Source organism: Armigeres subalbatus, chromosome 1, assembly GCF_024139115.2.
Source record: "Armigeres subalbatus isolate Guangzhou_Male chromosome 1, GZ_Asu_2, whole genome shotgun sequence".
Taxonomy (NCBI): Eukaryota; Metazoa; Arthropoda; class Insecta; order Diptera; family Culicidae; genus Armigeres; species Armigeres subalbatus.
The window spans coordinates 277,348,029-277,371,672 of record NC_085139.1 but is presented as its reverse complement, the minus strand read 5'-3'; the positions used below and the strand labels follow the sequence as shown (position 1 = coordinate 277,371,672).

The following is a 23,644-nucleotide window of genomic DNA, read 5'->3' as shown; positions in this document are numbered from 1 at the left end:
AGAGATCGGCGAAGCCATCTTCACGGTTGGAAAAAAGTACCTAATATTAGGTACTTTTAATTCAAATCGGGGGTTTAGTTTGGGAACCCAAAATTAAGTAATTTTTTCTCGAAATTAAGTAAAATTCACTTAATATTAAGTAAAATATTGTCGCGCTTATCTTTTTTTAGAGTGCTGCGGCGGTCTTACACTCGCAGGCTCGACTGCGATGGTAAACGTCAAGATAGCCGCCGTTTTAAAAGATAGGCAGAATTTTCCCGCTCAAAACAAAACCACGTGCTTTTCGCGAAATGACAGCAGTGTTCGATTGTATTAGTGAGAGGCAACCGGAGTCACTGAGTACATGGAGAGTGTTTATCATGGCAAGTGCATACGGTGGGTAAGATTTTCATTGACTCTGTCGTGTTTAGTGACCGTTGCGATTACCTGAGAAGCAACCAGCACGAAGCCGCAGTATTCTATTTTATCTCGAGATGCATAAGGGAACATCCATAAATTACGTAACGCTTAGAGGGGGGAGGGGGGGTTGAGTGAAGTGTGACAGTCCATACAAAAAGTTTTGATGATTCATACAAAAAGTGTGACATAGGGGGGAGGGGGGGTTGAAAATGGTCGATTTTTGCGTTACGTAATTAATGGATCTTCCCTAATATATTTAATTTTAAATAGAAACTAACCAAAAGTTAGGTGAATTTCACTCAACTTTTGTAAACATGAGATTACTCATCGTTGGGTTCCCATACTTTAATGCCCTTGTTGAGTGGTTTTGCTCTTCATTTTATGACAACAAAGGGAAGAGGGAGGGAGATGCAAGAGAAAAAAAGTACCTAAAATTAGGTACTTTTTTCTAACCGTGTTGCTTCCAATCGAACCGTCAAAAGCGGTTCCACTTCGACTTGTTTACTTTTTGCATCCATAAGAAGCAAGCAAAAAGTCAAATATACTATATTAACAATATGATTCACTTTCACGAAATTTTGGCGACACCACATGTGGCGCCAACTCGCGTCCGAAAGGATCGAAACACACGTAAATCGAACTACCCAAAATATGACGATCGTTTTACACACACTTCAAAATGTCATCATGAAAAGAAATAGGGATGCTTGATGTTTTTTTTGCAAACTTAATCGATTATGTTTAATCGAATGCAAACGGAAAATCAAATGTTGTGGCAGAAGTGTGGTAGGCATATTTTTGTGGAAATGTATAATAAATTTGATATAGCTCGTTTAACTGTATTCGGCGGGACCATGCCGGTGCACCATATCGAAATTGACGCACGCTGAAGCAGTTGGAGAGCTATACGAGGTTGCTATAGAAATTTACATTCTTCTAGCATTGTACCTACTCGCTCTCTGTTTCGCACACCATGTTGCTGTTTGCTCATTTGACTGCAACACTTTTATCAAATATACTATTTATATTAACAATATGATTCACTCTCACGAAATTGTTGCGCCAACTCGCGTCCAAAAAGTTCGATACACGTTATAATTAAACTACCCAACATATGACGATCGTTACACACACACACTTACGGAGCCGAATTTATTGAATTCAACATTTGGCTAGCAAACATTACCGCTAGGCAATGGTTAAACTCACTGGTATTTTTTAACAGCAAGGAAGTGACCCTGATCAATTTACTTATGTTTTGTTACACTTTTTGAATTTAAATGTAAATTAACAAAATTCGTAGAGATTTATAGATTTATGATTTATAGATATATAGATGCATAAGAGTTTACAAAATGATTTTTTGAGCTCGAAAAACGATGGAATTCCGACATTCAAGACTTGAGGATTTTCAAGGATGATATCCCGCATAGAAAAAAACCATTTTGTATAATGTACTGATTATAAACTCATTTTAATACACACCGTTAACATAAACGTTGCTGTTCATTTACATTAAGACAATAATTGCTTTTCAGTATTGGATTATGAACTACATCATATGCACACCAATACATATGGTTAAAGTTTAATTCAAAAGAATAACCCGTGTAAGCATTAGCAAAGTGCGTTGTAATTGTGATTAATATTCAAACCGGATAAAATCATAATGGTGAGTTTGATTGATCTGTACTTATTATTTTATTGCTGATTATTCGTTGCTTGTTTTTTTATTCAAGGCTGGCTTGCACGACCTGACCCCAACCCCCTAAATTTTTGGAGGGCCATTTCGCCTAGATTTCCTGTGGACCATGGTGCACAATTTGGCTTAGAGTCCCTCGCTGGCACTCGAACAATGATCAGCCGTCCCTAACATGGGAAAACGGACGCTGTTGTGAGCCGCTTCTAACATGGAGAACAGACACTCGATCAGATTTGCAACCTGGAGCAAAACCCAAACCCCCCCTTGCCTGTAAGCGTACGACTATAGTTTCCACCGGGGTTGGTTACCCGATCATCCCTAAGGTTGCCCATACCCCGGCCAGCACCAGGAGAAGTAGGGATAGAAGTTGCAGGGTGAAAAGCTGGGAACCGCGAGATGGGTCTATTTTATTCCTTCAGGTGCGCGAAGACCAATGGTAAGCATTTGTCGTGATTTGCATTTAAAGTTTTAATATCTTATACGTTTGCTTAAATTTCAGTGAATCAAAATGACTCGAACTCAGGTCTCGGACTATCTCAAGAATCTTCCCCAGTCCCAAATACCTGGTGCATACAAGTTTTCACGCCGATCGGTTCCGAGTCTATAAGCACAAGGGTCAGACAGACAGAAATTCATTTTTATGTACATAGTTTAATTATACCGTTAATATACAGGATTTGAAAACAATCTGTAAGTAGATATAAATGACATTGAAAGAAATTGAAAATAAAAATCTAAAGCAATAATTAAACGCAAGGGGTACCGCTGCACAAATTCTCCTGATATGCTCCGATTATAACTTAAAAATAAGACTTATTGTTCGAATCTCCTAAAGTGGATGTTATCGCAACATTATGTTGTATAATATGTGGAAAAATTTGTTCGAGAAAATGACCGATTTTTTATTGTAACATAACTTAACCGCCCTTTCCATATATTGTAATTTGGTGAAATACCATTTATCGTATTGTCAAAACAATCTGGGGTAGTGTAGATGTATTGTTGCGATAGATGATTTGTTCTATTGTACAAGTATTGTTTGGAATAGTTTTGAATTATATAGGAGACGGCAATGTAATAGTCCAGAACTATGCGAGATGATCAAAATATTTTACCTACTTGTGAGATGAGCATTAGGGTGGTTCAAAAAATTGATTTTGTTCCATAGTGCTCATCTGATTCTTTACCATGTTCTGAGTGTCCTCTGAAAATTTGAGCTCATTTGGATTAAAACTGATTTAGCACAAGCCGTTTCAAGTTTGCATGCAAATTAGTTTGGGGAAAATTATTTTTTCGTTGTACTGTTAATGACGTTTCCCCATCAAGCGCTGTTTAAAAGAAAACCTACATAGCTAAAAGGAATACTCAACAGCTTTCACTCAGTGTAAACCGCATCTCAATCAATCGTTCCAATAATTCATGATTAGACAATGTTTTCACCACGTAAAACACTTTTTTGGTAGTTGATTTGCATTATAAATATATTAGGGAGAAATATCAATATATTCGAGGGAGATCCTGGATATTGCTGTTACAATTATTTTAAATTGATATTTGAAAACCATCCCTAGAACGGAATAAAACTTGTTATGTTGCTTGGGATATCACCGCATGGCTAAAGAAGGCTTTTATATTACTATAGTAAATTATTGTTTAGCATGATCAATCGTTTTGAATAATTTTATGACACCAGTTAAACTTATTCATTCGCATAACAAGTTTCAATTTTGGCAGGTGATGAGAAAGAATTGGGTATATATGTAAAAAAGATATCAAACCAGTGCATAATCTCCATCCAAGCGTTTCTCAGCTATTTTCAGAGGATTACATACATTTATCGAGTTTGGCTTCGTTATGCTCTTTGACGCTTGAGCTTCAATAAACAAGTTATTTAGACTATAACTTGGTAATAATCGATTCCTCCTTAATTTTTTATATGATGATTGGAAGAAAAAAATCGAGGAAACTCATTTAGTAGTGACGTGGTAAATAATTAACTGTTTTACAACTAAAAGGTTCCGTTTAAGGGAGAAAAAAAAGTTGTTTGGGAGCCCTCGGTAGATTTTTTTCAAATAGTCACGAAATGAAAGCTTAAAGGGTCAAACACAATGGACACAATGCATAATCCCATTTTTGAGAATTCTCAAATTGTGAATATGATTTGACAGAGAGAAACGAACTTTTGTTAACAAACTGGCCGATATTGCAAGAAAAGAGAAAAATTCTAATTTTGCGGAGCAAAGAAGAAGAAGCAGACTGAGTGTCGGAAACTTCAAAACGGCATGCATACGAAAAGTGTTTATATTTCTTGATATCAACCCGCATAATTAAAAACAACATGTTATATGGTCAGAATCATTATTACGATGTAAGATATAGCTTCACAGTTTACGTTGCGGTTATCGAATACTTTTCGATCGATTAAACCATAACTGCTCGACAACATCACTAAATGTCAACATATAACATGCTGTCTCTAAAATGTTCTTTATTTCCTGCATTATATGTCAACATTTTATCATACTGTTGAGCGAAAATTTTGCACGCGAAAACAGATGATTTTTTATGGTGACATAACTTAACAACCCATTCAACATATTGTTATTTGTCAAATAACCGTACCACAAACTGTTAAAACTTTATATGAGATTGTTCATTTACAGTTGTCAACAGTAAAGGATACTGTTGTCGACCGCACGGGAAAATATCCATGTACAGTTTGTAATTATGCGGGAAGAATATTCGAGAAATCTAAAATGCTTCAAAATCACATAAATATATCACAAAATGCCTTCAAAGTATCATAAAACTTGTTTAAAAAATATAGCGGCATGTAACACTCGTTTAAAGTTGCATATTCCCGTTGATTTTAATAATCAAAGTTCACATCGAAAAAATAAACCAACAAATTTTACCGTGCAACAAGTGATTTGACGTTTGCGGAACAGCTTTCCGACAGTCGACCGTCGGACCCCGGTTCGAATTTTTCAATCTTCTCGCAATATGAGAGTCTGATATAAATACAATTCAAACATAATTACGTTTGTGGTACAATCTCTCTATATAAAAAAGAGTTTGCATTTCCTTTGAGGCAATATAACTCACGAATGGGTTGACCGATTTGTACGGGTTTCTCATTAATCGATTCGTCTTGAGGACTGCTGTTATAAAATATCACTAAATTTTGAGGAGAAAGTTGAGAAATTGTGAAAATACAATTTTGATGCGAGTTGTAAGGAAACCCAATACGATCGCGCTAAAAATGATCTAGAATGCGGCGCTGAATGAACTCAACAATTGACAGTAAGTATGCAAAATATAGTTGACTCTGTAAATCTCGATGTTCTATACCTCGATATCTCTCCCTATGTCGATGGTTTCCTCGGTCCCGTACATTTTGGCTTTCTACATCTCGATAACTTCCCTATCTTGAAATCTTTCTATCCCGATGTGTTGTAATCGTATTTTGTTCTGGATTCAGTCTCCTTATGTCGATATGTTCCAATTTTTAGGCTACTAGACCATATTTGGACGATAACAATACAGATCAACAATAAGCAATGATATTTGTTTTGTTGTTGTTTTTCATAGCAACAAGCTGTTTTGGATCTTGTACCCATTTAAATTTTCCTTCCATTCCTCGATCTCTCCCCATCTCGATGGTCCCTTCAATATCGAGATGTGGAGAGCGACTGTAGTATAATCCCGAGCAAGGTCGGGTACGTTCAACTAGTTTTTCTTGCGAAAGTATCGGAAAATAATCTATTAAATCCCAAAAAATATCTGATATTGGATACGAAATCGAGAAAGCACAATAAAATAGGCGTAATTAAGTTTAGCCGAAATATCTCACCGTAATGCTACGTTTTGAAAGGGCAAGTGAATTGAACAGCTTAGTTTAATGCAATTTACTTGCCAAGAGTTGAACATGTTCAACTTACTGTCCGTTCAAGTGAGTTGAGCGAAGGTGTTTGGACGCGTTTAATCCAAGCGACTTGTTCAATTCATTTTCCATGTCTAAATGTAACAAAATAATCATACCCATTATGATAAGCGCAACATAACAAAACGCAATCGGAGGAGTGTCATCTTCATGGCTTTCCACTAAAGATACATATTCATTCAATCAATGGTGGGCAGCAAAAAGTTTTCAATTCATAATAAGTTGAAACGCAGGTGTTAAGTTCCAGTAGGAATTTAGGACACCGAAGAGGAAGAAGTATGATGCATTGGAATAATATCGATAATATTCAGAAAGAATTAATCAAATTTCTTGCTGAAGAAAATGATAGAAATGTTTACAGTGGAACAATCATTTTAATGTTTGCGGAACGACTTTCGCAGTTTGAACGATTGAAGCAAAGGTGTAGTTTGTCTGCTCTGCATAGGCTGACCATACGTACCGTATTTAACGGGACAGTCCCGTTTTATATACCTTATCGTGCTGTCCCGTCGTAATCTCAAAAATCCTTGATTTGTCCCGTTTTACATTGATTTTTCCAAAGAGCTCCAAAATATTATTCAAACAAATTCAGTATTTTATGCAAGAATCTGTGAGTGAGCGAAACCCATAAAAAAGTGTGAGATGTTATGTTATTAGTGTTGCTTTTAAAAGAATACTATCTATGCCGTTATGTGTTTTGCATGGATCGACTTTTCTTAAGGTTTTTAATAGTTAATGACAACAGGTGACAACGGGAGATTTTTTCATAAAGTTCCATTTCAATGATTTTTTTATTATTCCGAAGGCATTAAAATTTGATCAATTTCATCAGTGGATTGAACGGAACCGGTAATTTTGTAGGTAAATATATCCTGAAAATCAGGCCACGCCTCAACGTCAATAAAATAAAGCGCAGGATTAGATGTTCTAATTTCCAGATTAAGTTTATTTTCGAAGTAGGTTATTTTATGTTTTACTCAAATTTGCTTTACCACATATGTTTCAATCGTTTCATTCTTTTCGAAACATTAATCATCATTCAAAGTCTTCCTGAACAATTCAGAATACTTCAAAATGATCCACGACATCAAAAAATAATTTATAAATCAGCCGAACAAAATAGAATTAAAGGCAGTTTCAAACTAAGAGAAAATTTGTTCGGATTTCGGTCCTCACGTGCTTTAAGGCTAGTTTACAGATGAGGAGCTTGTCTGTAAATTGTGCTTCCATATGTATGGGCGGGATTTATGGGATTCCGTTGCAAAAAAATAGAATTTCGGCCCGATTTGAAATTCAATCCTGTCGGAAATCTCCGAGAGTCCGAGCTGTAAACCAGCCTATGCATTCACAGATTTTGATTTGTTTTACTTTTCGCGACGAAATTGCATGAGTTTCGCCTTTTTGGAAGCACATGGGAACAATATCAATGGACAAGATTCTCAACGTGTGAGGCTACTTTTTGCGTCATTTAAATCAATTTCGATCAAAAAGAACTGTAAATTGATAAGATTTCCCGGATAAAAAATATGATTAAAATATCATAAATTTTACTGTTACATCACCAATCAAAACATTCTAGTTACCATTGAATGTAATGGAATTTCAACAATTAAATCACATCAGAAATAATGGTTTTCCACGATAAAATGAATAGTAAATGGGACTTTTACAATAAAAAAGGGGGGTTGTTATGTATCTTTACAATAAAAAAATCGAAAATTTTCCATACAAAATTCAGAGCAAAACAATTGATTTAACGGTTCTTTAATGGGATGAATACGAAGGACAAAACCATAGAAAACATTGTGTTTCAAATGTTTTCTATAACGTTTTTTATTGTTTTACAGTAAAAATACAATACGTTTTGGAATACATTTCACACTAATATAACAATAGAAATTCAATACAATTAATTGTTTTACGGTTTATTTTATTACTTTGATTTGAAATTGAATTTGAATTTTAGATTTAGATATTTTATTCTATTGTTGAGCGCTCTTCATAGCTTCTCATTGGCCATGCCGTAATGCTACGTTTAGACAAGGCAATTAAATTGAGCAAGTCGCTTGAATCGAACGCGAACTGAACGTGTAAATACCCTAATTCAATTCACTTGAACGAAAAAAAAGTTGAACATGTTCAACTTTTGGCAAGTCAATTGAATTCAACTGAGTTATTCAATTCACTTGCCCTGTCAAAACGTAGCATAATGCAACAACTCAGTTGAATTCAATTGACTTGCCAAAAGTTGAACATGTTCAACTTTCTTTTCGTTCAAGTGATTTGAATTAAGGTGTTTACACGTTCAATTCGCGTTCGATTCAAACGACTTGCTCAATTCACTTGCCTTGTCTAAACGTAGCATAAGTGTTGCTGCTGGTGAAGAGTGTTGATGCTCGTATATGGCAGCGCTGATTGTGGCCGCTGTCTTTCAGCATCCTTTCCAATTAACCATGCTTTAGAACTTCCGTGGGGATGCGCCTGTGGATGATGAACATTATAAAAGAATGTCAATGTTCTTCGAGAGCACATAGAAAATATAAAGAAAAGTTACCTTTATCAGCGGTGGGTATGACGGCTGTTTCCAGTGAGCTTCATAGTTCTGAAAGAAACAAGTCAAACAAAATATTAACTAAAACGTCAGATTTGCTTTGGCGATAACAATCAAGAACAGAAGCGTTTTATAGATTTCCCCGCATGGTCATTTAATTGAAATCTTCAGGTGCTAACAACACTTACAAGTACTTACCACCATTACAAGGCACAGCAGCCAATGATCCATTGGTCAACCACTAGCAGAATTTAAAAGAGCAGGAAGCAACGAAGTGTCCTGCACGTTGACTGTTCGTTTTTTTTTTTATTTTTCCCTACACGGTAAAAAATCAACACGCTCAATTTAACTGTTCCATCTATTGAATGATCAATTTTAAAATCACTATTATTGAAAATGATATTCCTTTGATTTTGAAGTGGTGTCACATCTTTCACAAGTGTGTTGAATGCAGACAATTCCATAACATCAACACTGTTGATCAAAGTGCTACTCACTGGATGTTGAAATGATTAGCACTTCGATCAGTACCAATAATGTCTCCACTAGAATTGAAAGTGCTATGCTATTGAATTCACAGGTTCAAGGCTATTGATTTAAGAGTGGAGCGATATTGGTGTTGTTCTAAAAATAGATGACAGTTCTTTCATCTGTTCTGCTTATTTCAAGAGGTATTTCGAAGTGTGAGATGGAGTCATGGTGAGACGAAAGACTTTCAAGCAAAGGTATGTTATTCAAATCTGAGCTGGGGTAATTTTATTTTTTAATTTTGTTGTTTTATATTCAAAACATTGTGCACGTTAAATGGAAGTGGTGGTCTTTGAATGCGACGAGCTCAGCTATTGATATTGATTTGATTCCAAAGTAGTGCATATTCAAATGCAGAACAGTTCGCATGGACGTGTATATTTTTTACCGTGTAATAGCCGCAAACAAAACATTACACGCTTAATTGGAATTAGTTTTCCACCGAGTAAAAAAAAAATTAAAAAACTTATTTTTTTTTATTAATTTTAATTGTTGTAGAAATACGGTATTTTAAGATCTGCAATATAATTTATATATAAAAAACCAAAATAAATATTTTTTTACTCAACATTGGAAACTATTGTTATTTTATGGTTTTTATTGTTTCTTCATTATAATAAATACTTCAAAAATTAATTTAATTTTTCAGATTCTAATCTTTAAAAATTGATTTTTGGTGAACAAAATGGACTAATTTAAAAATTTGGTCAAAAGTTTAATTAACATAAGCGAACCATAATAATATTATAAAATGTATTGGTGACATTTGGATTTATTGTTCTTTTGAGGTAAATACAATATAGATGTTTTTCAACCGTAAATAATCTACATTAAACGAACAATAGATTGTATTGTTTACCATTCAATCTATTATATTCCAATGGATTAAACCATTCAAGGTACTGTAAATTTTTATCCGGGTTGACATTTATTCACATGCGCCAACCATATTCATAATTAAAATAATTTATTATTAACCCTCTCCCATCCATGGTGTCTGTAGAGCACCATCAAATTTTGCACCTACTAACCTTTATCGAATTGTTTCAACAACAAAAACTAATATTTTGTTACAAGGTTTCTTTGACATGTCCCGTTTTGGAAGTGAGTTTGTCCCGTTTTTTCACCGAAATGATCTGGTCAGCCTAGCTCTGCACTACTTCATCGAAATATTTACAGTAGTGTTTGCATTTAACAAAGTCGATATTCCGGTAATCGATTTATTGAAAAATGTATAGACATCCCCACACTGTAAAATGTCATCGAACAACTGTATGACTACTCACCGGAAGATGGCAGGAGGGTTTTCCAGCACAAGCTAGAAAAAACATGTTTAGATTCCTCTTTGCTCGCTAGATGATGTTGTTATCACCGGCAAATTGTTCGCCATTTCGTTGTATGGAAAAACTCGAAGTGAACCATATTGTTAATATAATATATTTGAAAAAGTTCAAGTGATGCCAGTATTATTTTCACGATTTCATGCATTTTCATACGTTGCCATTTCGACAGTTTTTCACTCCGCCGGTCTCTGGTTATAGGGTTGATACTTTTATCTAGAGGCCTGAATGAGAGAAACGCGGATAGAAAATATGACTCTGCCAACACTGCAGTCAATCTTCTTCATCAAAGAACAACACATGAAAGGGTAGAAATGGTTTATGTAGATATTGCTTTTTGCATTGAAACTATGGCCGCCCACATGCCTGCGGTTTAGTCTCTGATTTGACGTTTGTAGAGGTCAACTGGTCACCTAAAAAGCGATGTGGCATACAACGGTGGCGGTATGGTAATGAACCTAGGAGCACGCGCGCAGGACATGTGACTTCCGGCTCCGAATCTCCAGGAAATCCAGGAGGAGATCGGCCGGTATAAAATCAACTAAGGAGAGCTGTTTGAACACGGTGTGAGGCACTGGCTAGAGCGCTAAAAGATATTTTAGTTACTAGATAAAGATTATCGATTCGGTTCCCTTTGTTCTACTGTCCGAAACATGTGTGGTACATACCTGTCAAATCGTATGGATTTTCCTTCTTTGACATTTAGCTCCCCTATCCTCGCCAGCAAAAGATGTTCCGGACAGCGACAATCTTTATCTAGTAACTAAAATATCTTTTAGAGCGCTGCACTGGGGTAATTACCAAGGTTTGGGAGGATAAGGTTCTGTCGCATGAGGGGATGGAAGGTGTCGTGTGTCCCAACTACAAAAAGGGCGATAAACTGGATTGTAATAACTACCGCGCAATCACATTGCTGAATGCCGCCTACAAGGTACTCTCCCAAATTATATTTATTTTTTATTTAGAGTTCGTGGGGTAGTACTAGGCGGGATTTATGGGTGAACGCTCTACCACAGACCAGGTGTTCGTCAGGTGAAATACCGCGAATACAACGTGCCCACACATCATCTATCCAGCTTTCCACGCTCGGTTATGGCGGCTTGTCGGAGTGATTTTTTTCACTCCGGTCGCTGTACTGTTTGACACTAGCTGGAGGAAAACTCACTGTCGAAAAGGCTGATTAGCGGCGAAATGGTGAGTTGACATCTGAGAAGGAGCGACCTATACAGCTCTGGTCCTCACAAGTTCCAATCTCACGCTTCTACGGGTCTTCCGATGACAATCGACCGCCATCTAAGGGTTTTGTACTTAGCTGGTAGTGCAGCTTGGGCACTGTTGTCCTTCTGACATCAGCTAGAGTGAGTGGGTGCGACCAAAGGGACCATCGTCCCCAACCCCTAACCCCAAGGCGTTAAGCGACCCGTGCCGAGGGGAAGCTTGGCCAGGGGGGTGAAATAATGAGCTAGGCCTTTAACGGAGCCTGTGGGGTACCTGGGCACCCTCCACAGTAATTGTCCCTTACCGCGTCATGCTGGGCTCTGGCGTGGTGGACCTCTTTTCCCGAGCAACTCGTGGGACCAAAATGGAAAACCAAGTCAATTCTTCAATTAGTGGTAATAGTGTAGGCGACAACCCCTTCGCAAGAGGTGGGTTGTACAGGTCTCCTCCTAGGAGGCCAGAAGCAATAGTCGGCAGCTCGGTGCGCAGCGCCAGCATGGGTTACTTAACCATCTCCCAGGCTACGCCGGTAGAGGTTATAGACGGCCCATGGCTTGTGAAGGCGATGAACCGCAAACGCGATGGGCTTTCGGCCTTCGAGGTGGCGACGGAACAGCTGGATGCCATCATCGACTTTGCGTCATCGAAGTATAATATAAGCAAGGACCTCAAGAGGAGCTTGCTGAAACTTCGAAAGTCGATGTTTGACGCCAAGCTGGAGAGGGCGGTCGGGACGGCCAAGTGTAAACCTGTGAAATCCGTGGAGTCGAGGTCTACCCAGACTGAGGCTCAAGGATTCGCGGGCACGTCGGGGGTGTCGGGGGTGCTCCAACGGAGCAGACACAAAAACGGGGGAGACAGTCTCTAGGGGATGAGCTCCCTGGGGGCCGCTCCAAAACGCGGAGGGTTACTACCCCGAGGGAAGCTGAATCCCCGGCTAGGTACCTCCCAAACAGGGGGAGGAAGGACCTGGAAAGGTCCGTCCACCCAGGAAAGACGGTGGTAAGGGGTTACGGCAGGCTGAGAACTCTCAGCCGCCCCAGACCAGGGAAATAGAGGGGGATGACGCTTCCTGGACCCTGGTCAAGAACAAGAGGAAACCGAAGACGTCAAGGGCCGAAAAGAAGGCCCGGGCGAATGAGGGTAGCAAGAAGTCTAGGGTAGGCGCCAATCGCTCCAGAAGCGATGCCCTAGTCATCAAGACGGACGAGGCTAAGTACTCGGACGTCTTGAAGGCGATGAGGAGTGACGTCGAATAAGACGTACCCGGATGGGCAAGATGATCATCGAGCTGAAGAGGAGCGTCTCGCAGAAGGGCGCCGCCTACAAGAAGTTGGCGGAGGAAGTCCTAGGCGAGACGGTCAAGGTGAGGGCACTCACGACGGAGGTAAATCCAAGGGTTAAAGACCCGGACGAGATCACCGAAGTCGAAGAGTTCGTCACGGCACTGCGGCGACAGTGTGAAGTGGAGACGCCCATCGCAGCCGTTCGGCTACGGAAAGGTTCGGCAGGGATACAGGTAGCATTGGTTCGGCTATCTGCAGCGGATGCCTCCAAGGTAGTCAAGTTAGGGAGCGTCAAGGTGGGATGGTCGGTGTGCCCTGTGGGTATATATGAGCAACCCAAAGTTTGCTTAAAGTACCTGGAACCGGGGCACAATCAATGGGACGTCAAAAGCCCTGACAGAAGCAAGCTCTGTCGACGCTGCGGATCGGAGGGACATAAGGTACAATGCTGCACGAACCCACCCAATTGTTTGATTTGTTACAGTAAAGCTATGAACAGCAAACACCCCATGGGGGGTTCGAAGTGCCCGGCGTTTAAGCGTGCTGCAAATTCACAGTGCACGGTTGATCGAGGCGACGATGGATCGGGTGATGTGCGTAGCTCGAGTTTCAGGGGCATTCTCGTGTCCCTTCGAAACGCGCAGAGGACTGCGGAAAGGTCTTTCGTGTCTGCTATTCAGCATCGCCTTAGAAGGGGTAATATACGAAGGGCAGAGAGCAACACGAGTGGTACGAATTTCAGTCCGTCCAGTTATTTGGTTTCGCCGACGACATGGATATTATGGCACGTAACTCTGAGAAGATGGAGGAATCCTACATCAGACTGAAAAGCGAAGCTGAGCGGATTGGACTCTAGTCATCAACACGTCGAAGACGAAGTACATGATAGGAAGAGGCTCAAGAGAGGACAATGTAAGCCACCCTCCACGAGTTTGTATTGGTGGTGACGAAATCGAGGTGGTTGAAGAATTTATGTACTTGGGCATGGTGCACTGGTGACATCCGAAAACGATACCACTCCGGCCTTAGTCTGATAATAATAATAATAGGTGATGGGAGGTGGGAGCTCAGGTGAAATACCCTGGGCGTCCATGAAAAATCACCATTTCGACTAGGTGGGAGCTGAAGGCCCAATTCCTAAGCACCAATGAAAAACCACCCTCGGGCGAGCACTGGCGCTTGAACCTAGCTATTTAGCACTGTAAAGAATTAAATAACTTTACAGAAACCGTAGCTTCCGGGAATGAAAGCACACCCAAATATGGAGTTACGCTCAAGAACAATACCACCCATGCGATTGCCCGAGGAGGGAGCCCCCACTGGAGCTCGTCCTGGAACGGGGGACAGAGCGAGTGGCCAGCGGCTAGAGGAAGGAGAGGTGCAACAGCGACTCTCTAGTCATCGGGCTCAGCCCGTGCCGACAAGGCAAAACAGAAACGGCAGCAGAAGAAATCACCAAGGCAATGCTGCACCTGCTGATGTTGCTGTGGTTGATCGACGTCAATCACTCACGTTAGCGGGCCGCCGACGGCAACGGATCATGTGGACAAGGGAGATGAATCAGTACGTGATCCGTTGCTACTACGTTTGTACCAGGATGGAGACGGATATGTCCGGCAGACCGGCGATGCTGGAGGTGTTCAATGAGAGGTTCCCTCGGTTTGCACCCCAGCTTGACCAGAACAAGTTGTACACACGCCAGAAAGCTATTATGTCACGTAATATGCTGACTCCAGAAGACGTAGAGTACATCAAGCGGGAAGTGCAGATTAGGAGAGAAGGAGGAGGCAAAATCGAGCGATACGTCGAGAAGGAGTTCTGTTGGGTTGGATGCATCAATCGCAAGTAACCGTCGCGATTCGATTGCACCCGCCGCTCCAGGACCAACAGTGGAATTGCAACGACAGCAATTGAAGGACGAACTAGCTAATCATATGGGCACAGCAGTTACACAGTTCCGTGGGACAGACCCCATGTCCCGACACCGGATACCCAAGTTGCAGTACTCCTATCGGTTGACGAGTACAGTAAGCATCCTTAACCAGGATATTTTGCCACAGTACTTGGAAACCGTGGAGAACCTTGAGGAGCTGCAATTTATCGTGTATTCGGCTGCAGTGGCTGTTGTAAGAACGTTGGGATTGCGAACACGCCCACAAGGTGAGAGTGATGGACGCGCACGCCCCAAAGCACGAAAACCCGCGTGGATGCGACGTCTGGAGACCCGCATCGCCACACTGCGGTCAAAGGTTGGTCGATTAACACAGTACAAGCAGGGGAATCGATCAACCAGGCTAGTTCGGAATGTTGCTGAAATTGTGAAACCCACAGAACTCCGTGATCTCACCGAGGCGAACATAACTGAGATCCTCGACACCCATGTACAGCGGTTGAGTGCTCTTGCTAAGCGACTGCGACGTTATGGAGAATGTTCGAAGAGGAAGGAGCAAAATCGAATGTTCAATATCAACGAAAGGGAGTTCTACAACCACATCCGAAACGACAAAGCCGACTTTGGCGAGGGCCTTCCGGAGATTGGAGAAGTCACGCAGTTTTGGTCCAATCTATGGGAGAACCCCGTCATACACAACGGCGATGGGGTGTGGATGGCAGAAGAAGAGCAATATTGTGGTGGAATTGGAGACATGACCGCTATCAACGTGACCGCCCAAGACATACGTGAGGCTACTCGGTATACCAGGAATTGGGCTGCACCAGGACCCGATTTTGTGCATAATTTCTGGTATAAAAACTCACAACGGTCCACGGGCGGATGGCGGAATGCTTCAACACGGTACTAGCTAACCCCGGGCAGCTACCGGAATTCATCACTAGGGGTGTCACTTATCTTCTGCCGAAGGATCGGAACACTTTGAACCCAGCCAAGTACAGACCAATAACGTGCCTTTCGAGCCTGTACAAAGTGCTGTCATCGGAAATAGCGAGTAGGGTGCAGAACCATTGCGACGTCAACAACCTGATGACCGAGGAACAAAAAGGTTGTCGACGTAACACACGAGGCTGCAAGGATCAGGTCATCATTGATGCAGTCGTTGTTGGGCAGGCCACCCACAAGCAAAGAAACCTGAGCATGGCGTATATCGACTATAAAAAGGCATACGACTCAGTACCTCACTCGTACCTTCTTAAGGTACTGCAGTTGTATAAGATAGACGGTAACGTCATCAGGCTAATGCAGCACGCTATGGGGATGTGGAGCACATCCCTACACATTACCGACGGAGAAAAGGTGTTACGGTCCAGGACTCTCAGCATCAGGAGGGGCATATTCCAAGGCGATACCTTTAGTCCTCTATGGTTTTGCCTTGCCATGAACCCTCTTAGCAGAGCACTCAACCAACACAACTATGGCTATCATTTGAAGGGTGGGGAAAGGAGTACAAACATTACCCACACCTTCTTTATGGACGACTTGAAGCTGTTTGCGGAATCTGTGGAGAAGCTGCACCAATTTCTGCGGCTTGTAACGGTATTCAGCAACGACATCCGGATGGAGTTTGGTATCGATAAATGTCGATCTATACATCTACACTGGGGTCACCTGGTGGATGCCGACAGTTTCCGCGTCAACGAACAGGAGGAGATTCGAAACATGGTTGAAGGCGAAACGTACAAGTTCCTAGGTTTCCTGCAACTGAAAGGAATTCGCCATACGACGATCAAGAAAGAGCTGCAGGAAAAGTTCTTGCATCGTGTCAACGGTATTTTGAAGAGCCTCTTGTCGGCCGGCAACAAGGTGAAGGCGATAAACACGTTTGCTGTGCCCTTGTTGACATACAGTTTCGGGGTGGTGAAGTGGACCAAGACTGACTTGGAGGCGTTAGAACGAGCAGTACGAGTGGCGTTCACTAAGCATCGCATGCGCCATCCAAAATCGTCCATTGAGAGAGTCACCCTGCCACGTACAGTAGGAGGAAGAGGCGTCACCGATATACAAACACTATGTGTTTCCCAGATCCAGCAGTTGCGAAGATACTTCGTGGAAAGCCAGAACCGCCACGAAATCTATCGCGCTGTGTGTGAAGCTGACCACGGATTCAGTGCCCTGCATCTGGCGCAGGAGGACTATCAGCTGAATTGCGACATCAAATCTGTCGACGAGATGATCGCATCGTGGAAGCAGAAGGAGTTACATGGGACGCACCCCATCAACTGGAGCTGGAATATATCGACAAAGCGGCGTCGAATACGTGGCTGGTGCGGGTGAACTCTTCTCGGAAACAGAAGGATTCATGGTAGCCATCCAGGACCGGGTAATTGCGACGAAGAACTATCGGCACTATATATTGCACGAAAACGTGGAGGACCGCTGCAGGAAGTGCAATTCAGTAGGAGAGACGATCGAACATATCGTGTCCGGGTGTTCAGCCTTAGCTGATTCAGCCTATCTCGGTCGTCATAACGAAGTAGCCAAGATTGTGCACCAACAGCTTGCTTTAAAGCACAACTTGGTTAACCAGTTTGTCGCCTACTACAAATATGTGCCTGTCCCGGTTCTGGAAAATAGTTTCGTGAAGCTGTATTGGGATCGCGAGATCATAACGGATGTCCTCATTAGTGCCAATCGGCCCGATATTGTGGTCTACGACAAAAGGATGAAGCGGGTAACCCTCATCGACATTGCTGTACCGCTAGACCATAATGTCCAAACAACATTCTCCAACAAGATAACGAAGTACCACGACTTGGCGGAGGAGTTGAAGCAGATGTGGCACCTGGAGGACGTGCGTATAATTCCGGTTGTTATCTCAGCAACCGGAATCGTCCCGAAATCTCTTCTGAGATCCTTAGGAGAGCTGGAACTATCTCATAACCTCCATAGCATCCAAAAGACAGTGGTTCTTGGAACTTGCAGCATCGTAAGAAGATTCCTGAACCACCATAACTAATACATCCGGTGCAAACGTTTATTATAGGATTTTAAGCATTGGCGTAACTAATGAAAAATTCTAGGGGGGGCTAACTTTTTTTTTAAACTTTTCTATTTTAACACTCATAACACAGAAAGTTTACCATTTTCGCTCGATTCAACTGATGTATATTGTTCGCAAGTTGGTCTACCAGATATCAATGGACGACTTAAGTATTTCAAACGATGTCATCGACGCTCAGCCCTGTTACAAAAATCAAGAAATGTCGTAGGATTCCCAAAATCCTTGATTGGTTCAGAAAACTATAGGTGTTGCGCTCGCCGTAAATATAATGTGAAGCACGATCCTTTTTTTGTCTTTATTATCGAGACTTTCAGCCCGAGGCAAGCACGATCCTGATTTTTGAAGGATTTTTTGATTTGCTTCGAACCTAGAATACATTATAAATTAAATATTGGATAAATTAGTTAGTTAAACTCTTTTCGCTAGCTTTCAATTCAGAGGCCTGGCAATTCCTACGAGCTTGCAAACGGCGATCTGACCACAACAAACTAACCTTTCTTTTCTGTTAGAATAACTTCTAGGATGATTTAAAAAAATCAGTTTTACATCCCATTACAACTTATTGGTCGTTAATTTTCAATATAATTTTAACTTCAATTTTCAATTAACTTATAAGAGCATTTGTTAACACATAGGAACATTTAACACATATTTTCTCTCAGTAGGTCTCTTTCACGCCTACTGAGACATTTTCACTGGTTGCATTGCTGCAGTGACAATAGGAGTTTAGAGAATTAAAAAGTATGCGGAGTTCTAAAATCCATCAGAAAGAATACAATGTTCTTTCTTATTCAACTTTTAGTTACCTCTACTTGAAAGCTAAGAGTTTTACCGAACCTTTCTCAAGAAGCCTACAGTGATAATTAAAATGCGCTGCAGCTTTCAGGATTGGTATTACCCAAGTAACATTTTAAGTTTTATAACGCTCTTGAAGACCATAATTCACTCTTCAAGAGTGTTATAAAACCAGCATAAAACCAAAATGTTACTAGGGTAGTTAGGAAGGTTGAGATCATACGCTCGATTTAGATAACAATTACTTACAAAACCCTGGAAAAACTTGAAAATCTCAAGGAATTGTCCATTATCCATTAAGTACTTGTAATACTAATAAATAATATATTTTAATTCACTTGTTGATGAGGTATTTCCTTTGGTATTTCATAAGTTATAACGTGTTTTGAGGGGTCCAGATTTTGTCGTGAGCAAGCCTTATAACAATTGCTCGAAGTACAAAAACTTGAGCGAATAGATTCAACTTGCTGTAGTGTTTCGAAAAGAGGGATTGGATAATGAAAACAATCCTATCTCTGCATTTTCCCCGTATATAATCATTGGACTAGATATGAGCAATACGTATACAAAGTCACAAATTTTCTAGGGGGGGCTAGCCAGATCCTAGGTGGGGCTATAGCCCCCCCTAGCCCCCCTGTAGTTACGCCAATGATTTTAAGTCAACCGGCGAATGAGATCCACAGAGCCTAATCCCCTTTGGCATTCAGATTGCCCGGGGTAGGTGAAAATTCCCAGCACGCTTGCTGTGGAAGTGCCAAAACTCTATAATAGTAATAATCATGGTAGACCGCGTACACGATGGCTTTTTGTAGTCGGAGAGGACCTGAGGGCGTTAAACGTTCAGGATGACTAGAAATGATTGACCTAAGATCAAGTCAAGCGGAGAAGGATACAGTCGGGATACGCTGGTTGGGATTTTAATACTTGGGTCACCTTTCAGTTGGGCCTCCGCTGGTTGGGTCATGGCCCAACTAAAAAGCAACCGTACGTCAAAATTCAATGTAAACACGGAAAACGGGATTGGGCTACACTGGCCATCATTTGTGATTTTCAAGTCAAAATACACGTGTTCAAATGGCTGTCAGTTGGCCCAACTAAAAAACCGAATTCGTTAGTTGGGTCGAGGTCGTGGCCCAACCAGCGAATTGCGACTGTACTCCATTCGGCGGTGGCTCATCAAAGAGGAGATGCGGCCCATAAAGTATCAAGTAAGAATACAAATGGAAGTAATTGAAATGCGTAAAAAACGATTTTAAAATTTTCGAGTTTAAACTCTCTTTGGATCGGTAAAAAGTTCAATCCGAAGGTCCATCCTGCAATACAGCACACGAGGAAAAGTTCTTTATCATGGGTTGCATAATATTTATTGGCGGCATAATACAAACATTGCATTTTTGGATCCCATTTCGAGGGCAAAACCTTATCCATCCTTTGGATTGGTGAAGCGTGCTAAATTCCTGTGGATTACTGTGACGGTGAAAGGGCGTGTATCGCTACATTCTTTAACTGACCGCGTTTGATTACGTGTGGAATCTTCTTCGGGACCATACTGAAAATTGAAGAATCACACATGAGCAAGCATTGTTTACGCGATATCAATCAACAACAAACCTGATGCAGTCGATTATCGGACAAACCGAGAGGCAAAGATTGCAACCGGTGCAATCATCTGTCACATGTGGAAGATGCGTAACCGAGTCAAACTGAATCGCTTGGTATCCGGAATCAGCACAAGTCATGTAGCATTTGCCGCAGTTGATGCATAGGTCCTATTGAAAAAGAATTGGTTAACAATTGAACGTAGAATGAAATATCACAGAGCCTTACATCATCGATCAATGCAACCACTTGTTTCTTATTATCAAGGTTCTTGTATGAGCCGATCTTTGGCAGAGCAGCTCCCAATACATCTTTAATTGTTGGCACTGTATTGGTTTGATTCGAAACGTCTCCATTTCTAAGAACTTTTCCTTCGTCGGCATTCGGATCCCACAACGGACCGTTCTCTACGCGCATCTGAGCTAACTTCTCCTCACGCTTTTTCTTGTATTCGCCAAAGTGTAGCAGTGGCTTTCCATCGTCGTCCTTGAGAGGAGCGACAGGCTTGCCCTTTTGAAGCTTCTGCAGTGGAGGAGACTGTCCGTCCCAGGGTAGGCTCTCTGGCGGAGGATTCGCCTTAAGATATAGCAGAGCTTTCAAACCAAGGATGTAGTCTTCGACAACGGTAAAGTCCTGATTCTGAATCGAGGAACATATCTGCAGGATCGGAGCTCCGCACTGAATAAATTGTAACGCAACGTCAGCTGAGTCAATTCCACCGATACCGCAGATTGGGAATCCAGGCAGTTTGTTGCCGATCAACGAGACAGCTCTTAGAGCTTGGGGTCGGGTTGCATTTCCGGAGACTCCTCCGTATGTGGTTCGTTTATCGACACCAACCGCAGGCCATGGCGATGTGTCAGCCTTAACGGACATTAGGCCTTGCACAGTATTAATGGCCGATACACCGTCCGCTTTGCCGCGTTGAGCAGCCTGGGCAATTGACACGATATCAGTGATATTTGGTGTGAGTTTGACGAAAAATGGAATCTTAACCGCTGCTCTAACCCACAATGAGATATTGTAGACTAACTCTGAGTCCTGCCCACAGGCCAAACCCATGCCAGATTCACCCATGCCATGAGGGCACGATAGATTCAGCTCAAGCATATCAGCACCAGCGGCTTCCGCTTTCTTGGCCAGTTCGGTCCAGTCCTCTTTGTTGTAAGTGCACATAATGCTGGCGATTACTACTTTAGATGGGAAGTCCCGTTTTAATTCTTGAACACCGGTCAACCAGTAATCAGCGCACTTTTCCGAAATCAGTTCAATGTTCAGGAAGGCACCTTGCTGCGGTCCAAAGGTATGTCCAGAGGTAACGCCTCGTACGATTCGTGGACTCACGTTGGTCACCATGTCCTTGTCGAGCGCGAACGTCTTGGTGACGGCGAAACCCCAACCTTGCTCGAATGCGCGACGAATCATGGCAGTGGCAGTTGTCGGAGGGGCTGACGCCAGCCCGAAGGGATTCTCGAATTTAACACCGCAGACCTCTACCGAAAGGTCGACATTGTCGATCTCGGTGTAGAACAGTGGGAGCTGCGGGGTAGTATCGAAGGAAATGCCCTGGAGGTAGCAGTGGATATACCAAGCAGCTGTTTTGCCGTCGTTGACGGATTCTACGGTGGTTTCAGCGGCTCCGGCCAGATCACCTCCACAGAAAACAGACGGTATTGAGGTTTGTTGCGTTTTGGGGTTCACCTCCGGGAGGTTCCAGCGGTTCAGCGGGACAGGACTTAAAGCATCGATAGCTGGAAGTAGAAAAAACGTTGCGTTAACGAGAAACATAGAAACATACGTTCAGAAGGCCACTTACTTTCTTTGTCGCTTAATCCAGACCCAAATGCAGATATAACAAAGTTAGCTTTCAAACGAGTAATTTGGTCCGGATCTTGAATCCAGTTGCCTTGATCGTCCTGTTCCGTACGGAAGAATTCAAGGGCAGCAATTTTTCCATCTTTCATGATTACCTCCTTCGGGGCCATGAACGGAATGAACTCGCAGCGTTCCTCGCGAGCCAGCTCAACTTCTTCCGGAACGGCGCGGATGTTGTTGTTGCCTCGGCGGAAGCAGACGAACACACGACGGGCACCGCAGCGTAGGGCTGATGTTGCGCAATCAAAGGCGGTGTCGCCGGCGCCAAGGACGATTACATTTCCAGAAAGGGCAGGCAAGCTTTGAGCGGCGGTTGCTTTACACGCGCACAGACCGGGCTTGCTACCATCGGAGACCTGCGGAAGGAAGTTCTTGGACGTATAGAAGCCCTGCTCCGGAGTAAGTCCTTCAAATATCTTGTCAATCTTGGGTTGAGGAAGACCAATGCCGAGAAATACGGCGTCGTTTCCTGAGTCAAGCAGACCTTTGACGGTCAGATCATTGGTTGAAAGAGAACGCCCAGTTTCGAACTTGACACCCAGGTCTTTGACGAGCTGTATTTCGAAGTCGACGACGTCGATTGGAAGACGGTATTGCGGGATTTCGGCAGAGCTAAGACCTCCGAGATAGGTACGGCGCTCGTAGATGGTGATGTCCTTATAACCGAGACGGCCCAGGAAGGTGGCACAGGATAAGGATGCTGGGCCTCCTCCGAGGAGAGCCACCTTCTTGTTCGGGAACTTGAGCGGGACCACGTTTGGGGGTACAATCTGGGTTAGTCCCATTCGCTTGAATACTTCGGTGGCAAATTGCTGCAGTCCTCCGATGTTGATGGCACCCTCTTCGGCCGCTTGTAAGTTACAGCCACCGACGCACAGGTCCGAGGTAGGGCATACCATACCGCACGTCAGCCCAAGTGGGTTGTCGGAGAAGATGGCCTTCGCAGCCCCGTAGTAGTTCTTGTTGGCAATGCTGGTGATGAAGCTCTTGATGTCCAGCTGGGTTGGGCAAGACTTCTGGCACGGGGCATCGGCACACTTGAGACAGCGGGCGGCTTCCCGCAGCGCAGCCCGCTCCGACAGGGTCGTATGCTTGATGTCCGAGAAGTCATTGGTCAACGGGGTGCAGCTCGTGCAGGATCGGTCGGTGTTACGTTTCCAGTGCTTCTTGTTGACCTTGGTCACGGTGGTTGGCACCAGGGAGCCATGGGATTTCACGCGAGGGTTGAGGGCCAGCAGGCTCTGTTTGGGAAATCGATGGTGATAAAAATATTGATTAGAAGCGGAAGCATGATGGAAATAGTAGGAAGTGAATATGATGGAATAAATAGCGGATGTTAGATTTCTTTGCAATTCTGTAGAAGAACGAGGTATATGCGAAATTTTTTTTTTAAAATGTAAGGTCTAATACAGGTATTGTAAGAAATGTTGCAGAATTGGAAGGTCTGATAGAA

General features: G+C 42.4%; 1 protein-coding gene and 1 long non-coding RNA gene across 2 annotated transcripts in view; both read right to left on the bottom strand.

The window, feature by feature from the left end:
* Positions 1-7,741: 7,741 nt before the first annotated feature.
* LOC134214635 (uncharacterized) lies at positions 7,742-8,899 on the bottom strand. Its single transcript, XR_009979862.1, has 3 exons — positions 8,794-8,899; positions 8,599-8,646; positions 7,742-8,525 (listed from the first exon to the last, which is right to left on the bottom strand). It is a non-coding gene; the product is annotated as an uncharacterized LOC134214635 (long non-coding RNA).
* An 11,156-nt stretch (positions 8,900-20,055) lies between these two features.
* LOC134207626 (dihydropyrimidine dehydrogenase [NADP(+)]) overlaps positions 20,056-23,644 on the bottom strand; it is a 46,764-nt gene continuing 43,175 nt past the window's right edge. The window contains exons 3-6 of the mRNA XM_062683367.1: positions 22,133-23,432; positions 20,545-22,067; positions 20,329-20,486; positions 20,056-20,266 (exon numbers count right to left, since the gene is read on the bottom strand). Coding sequence (XP_062539351.1) covers positions 20,182-20,266; positions 20,329-20,486; positions 20,545-22,067; positions 22,133-23,432 — 3,066 coding nt within the window. The 3' untranslated portion in view covers positions 20,056-20,181. The remainder of the gene's footprint in view (positions 20,267-20,328; positions 20,487-20,544; positions 22,068-22,132; positions 23,433-23,644) is intronic.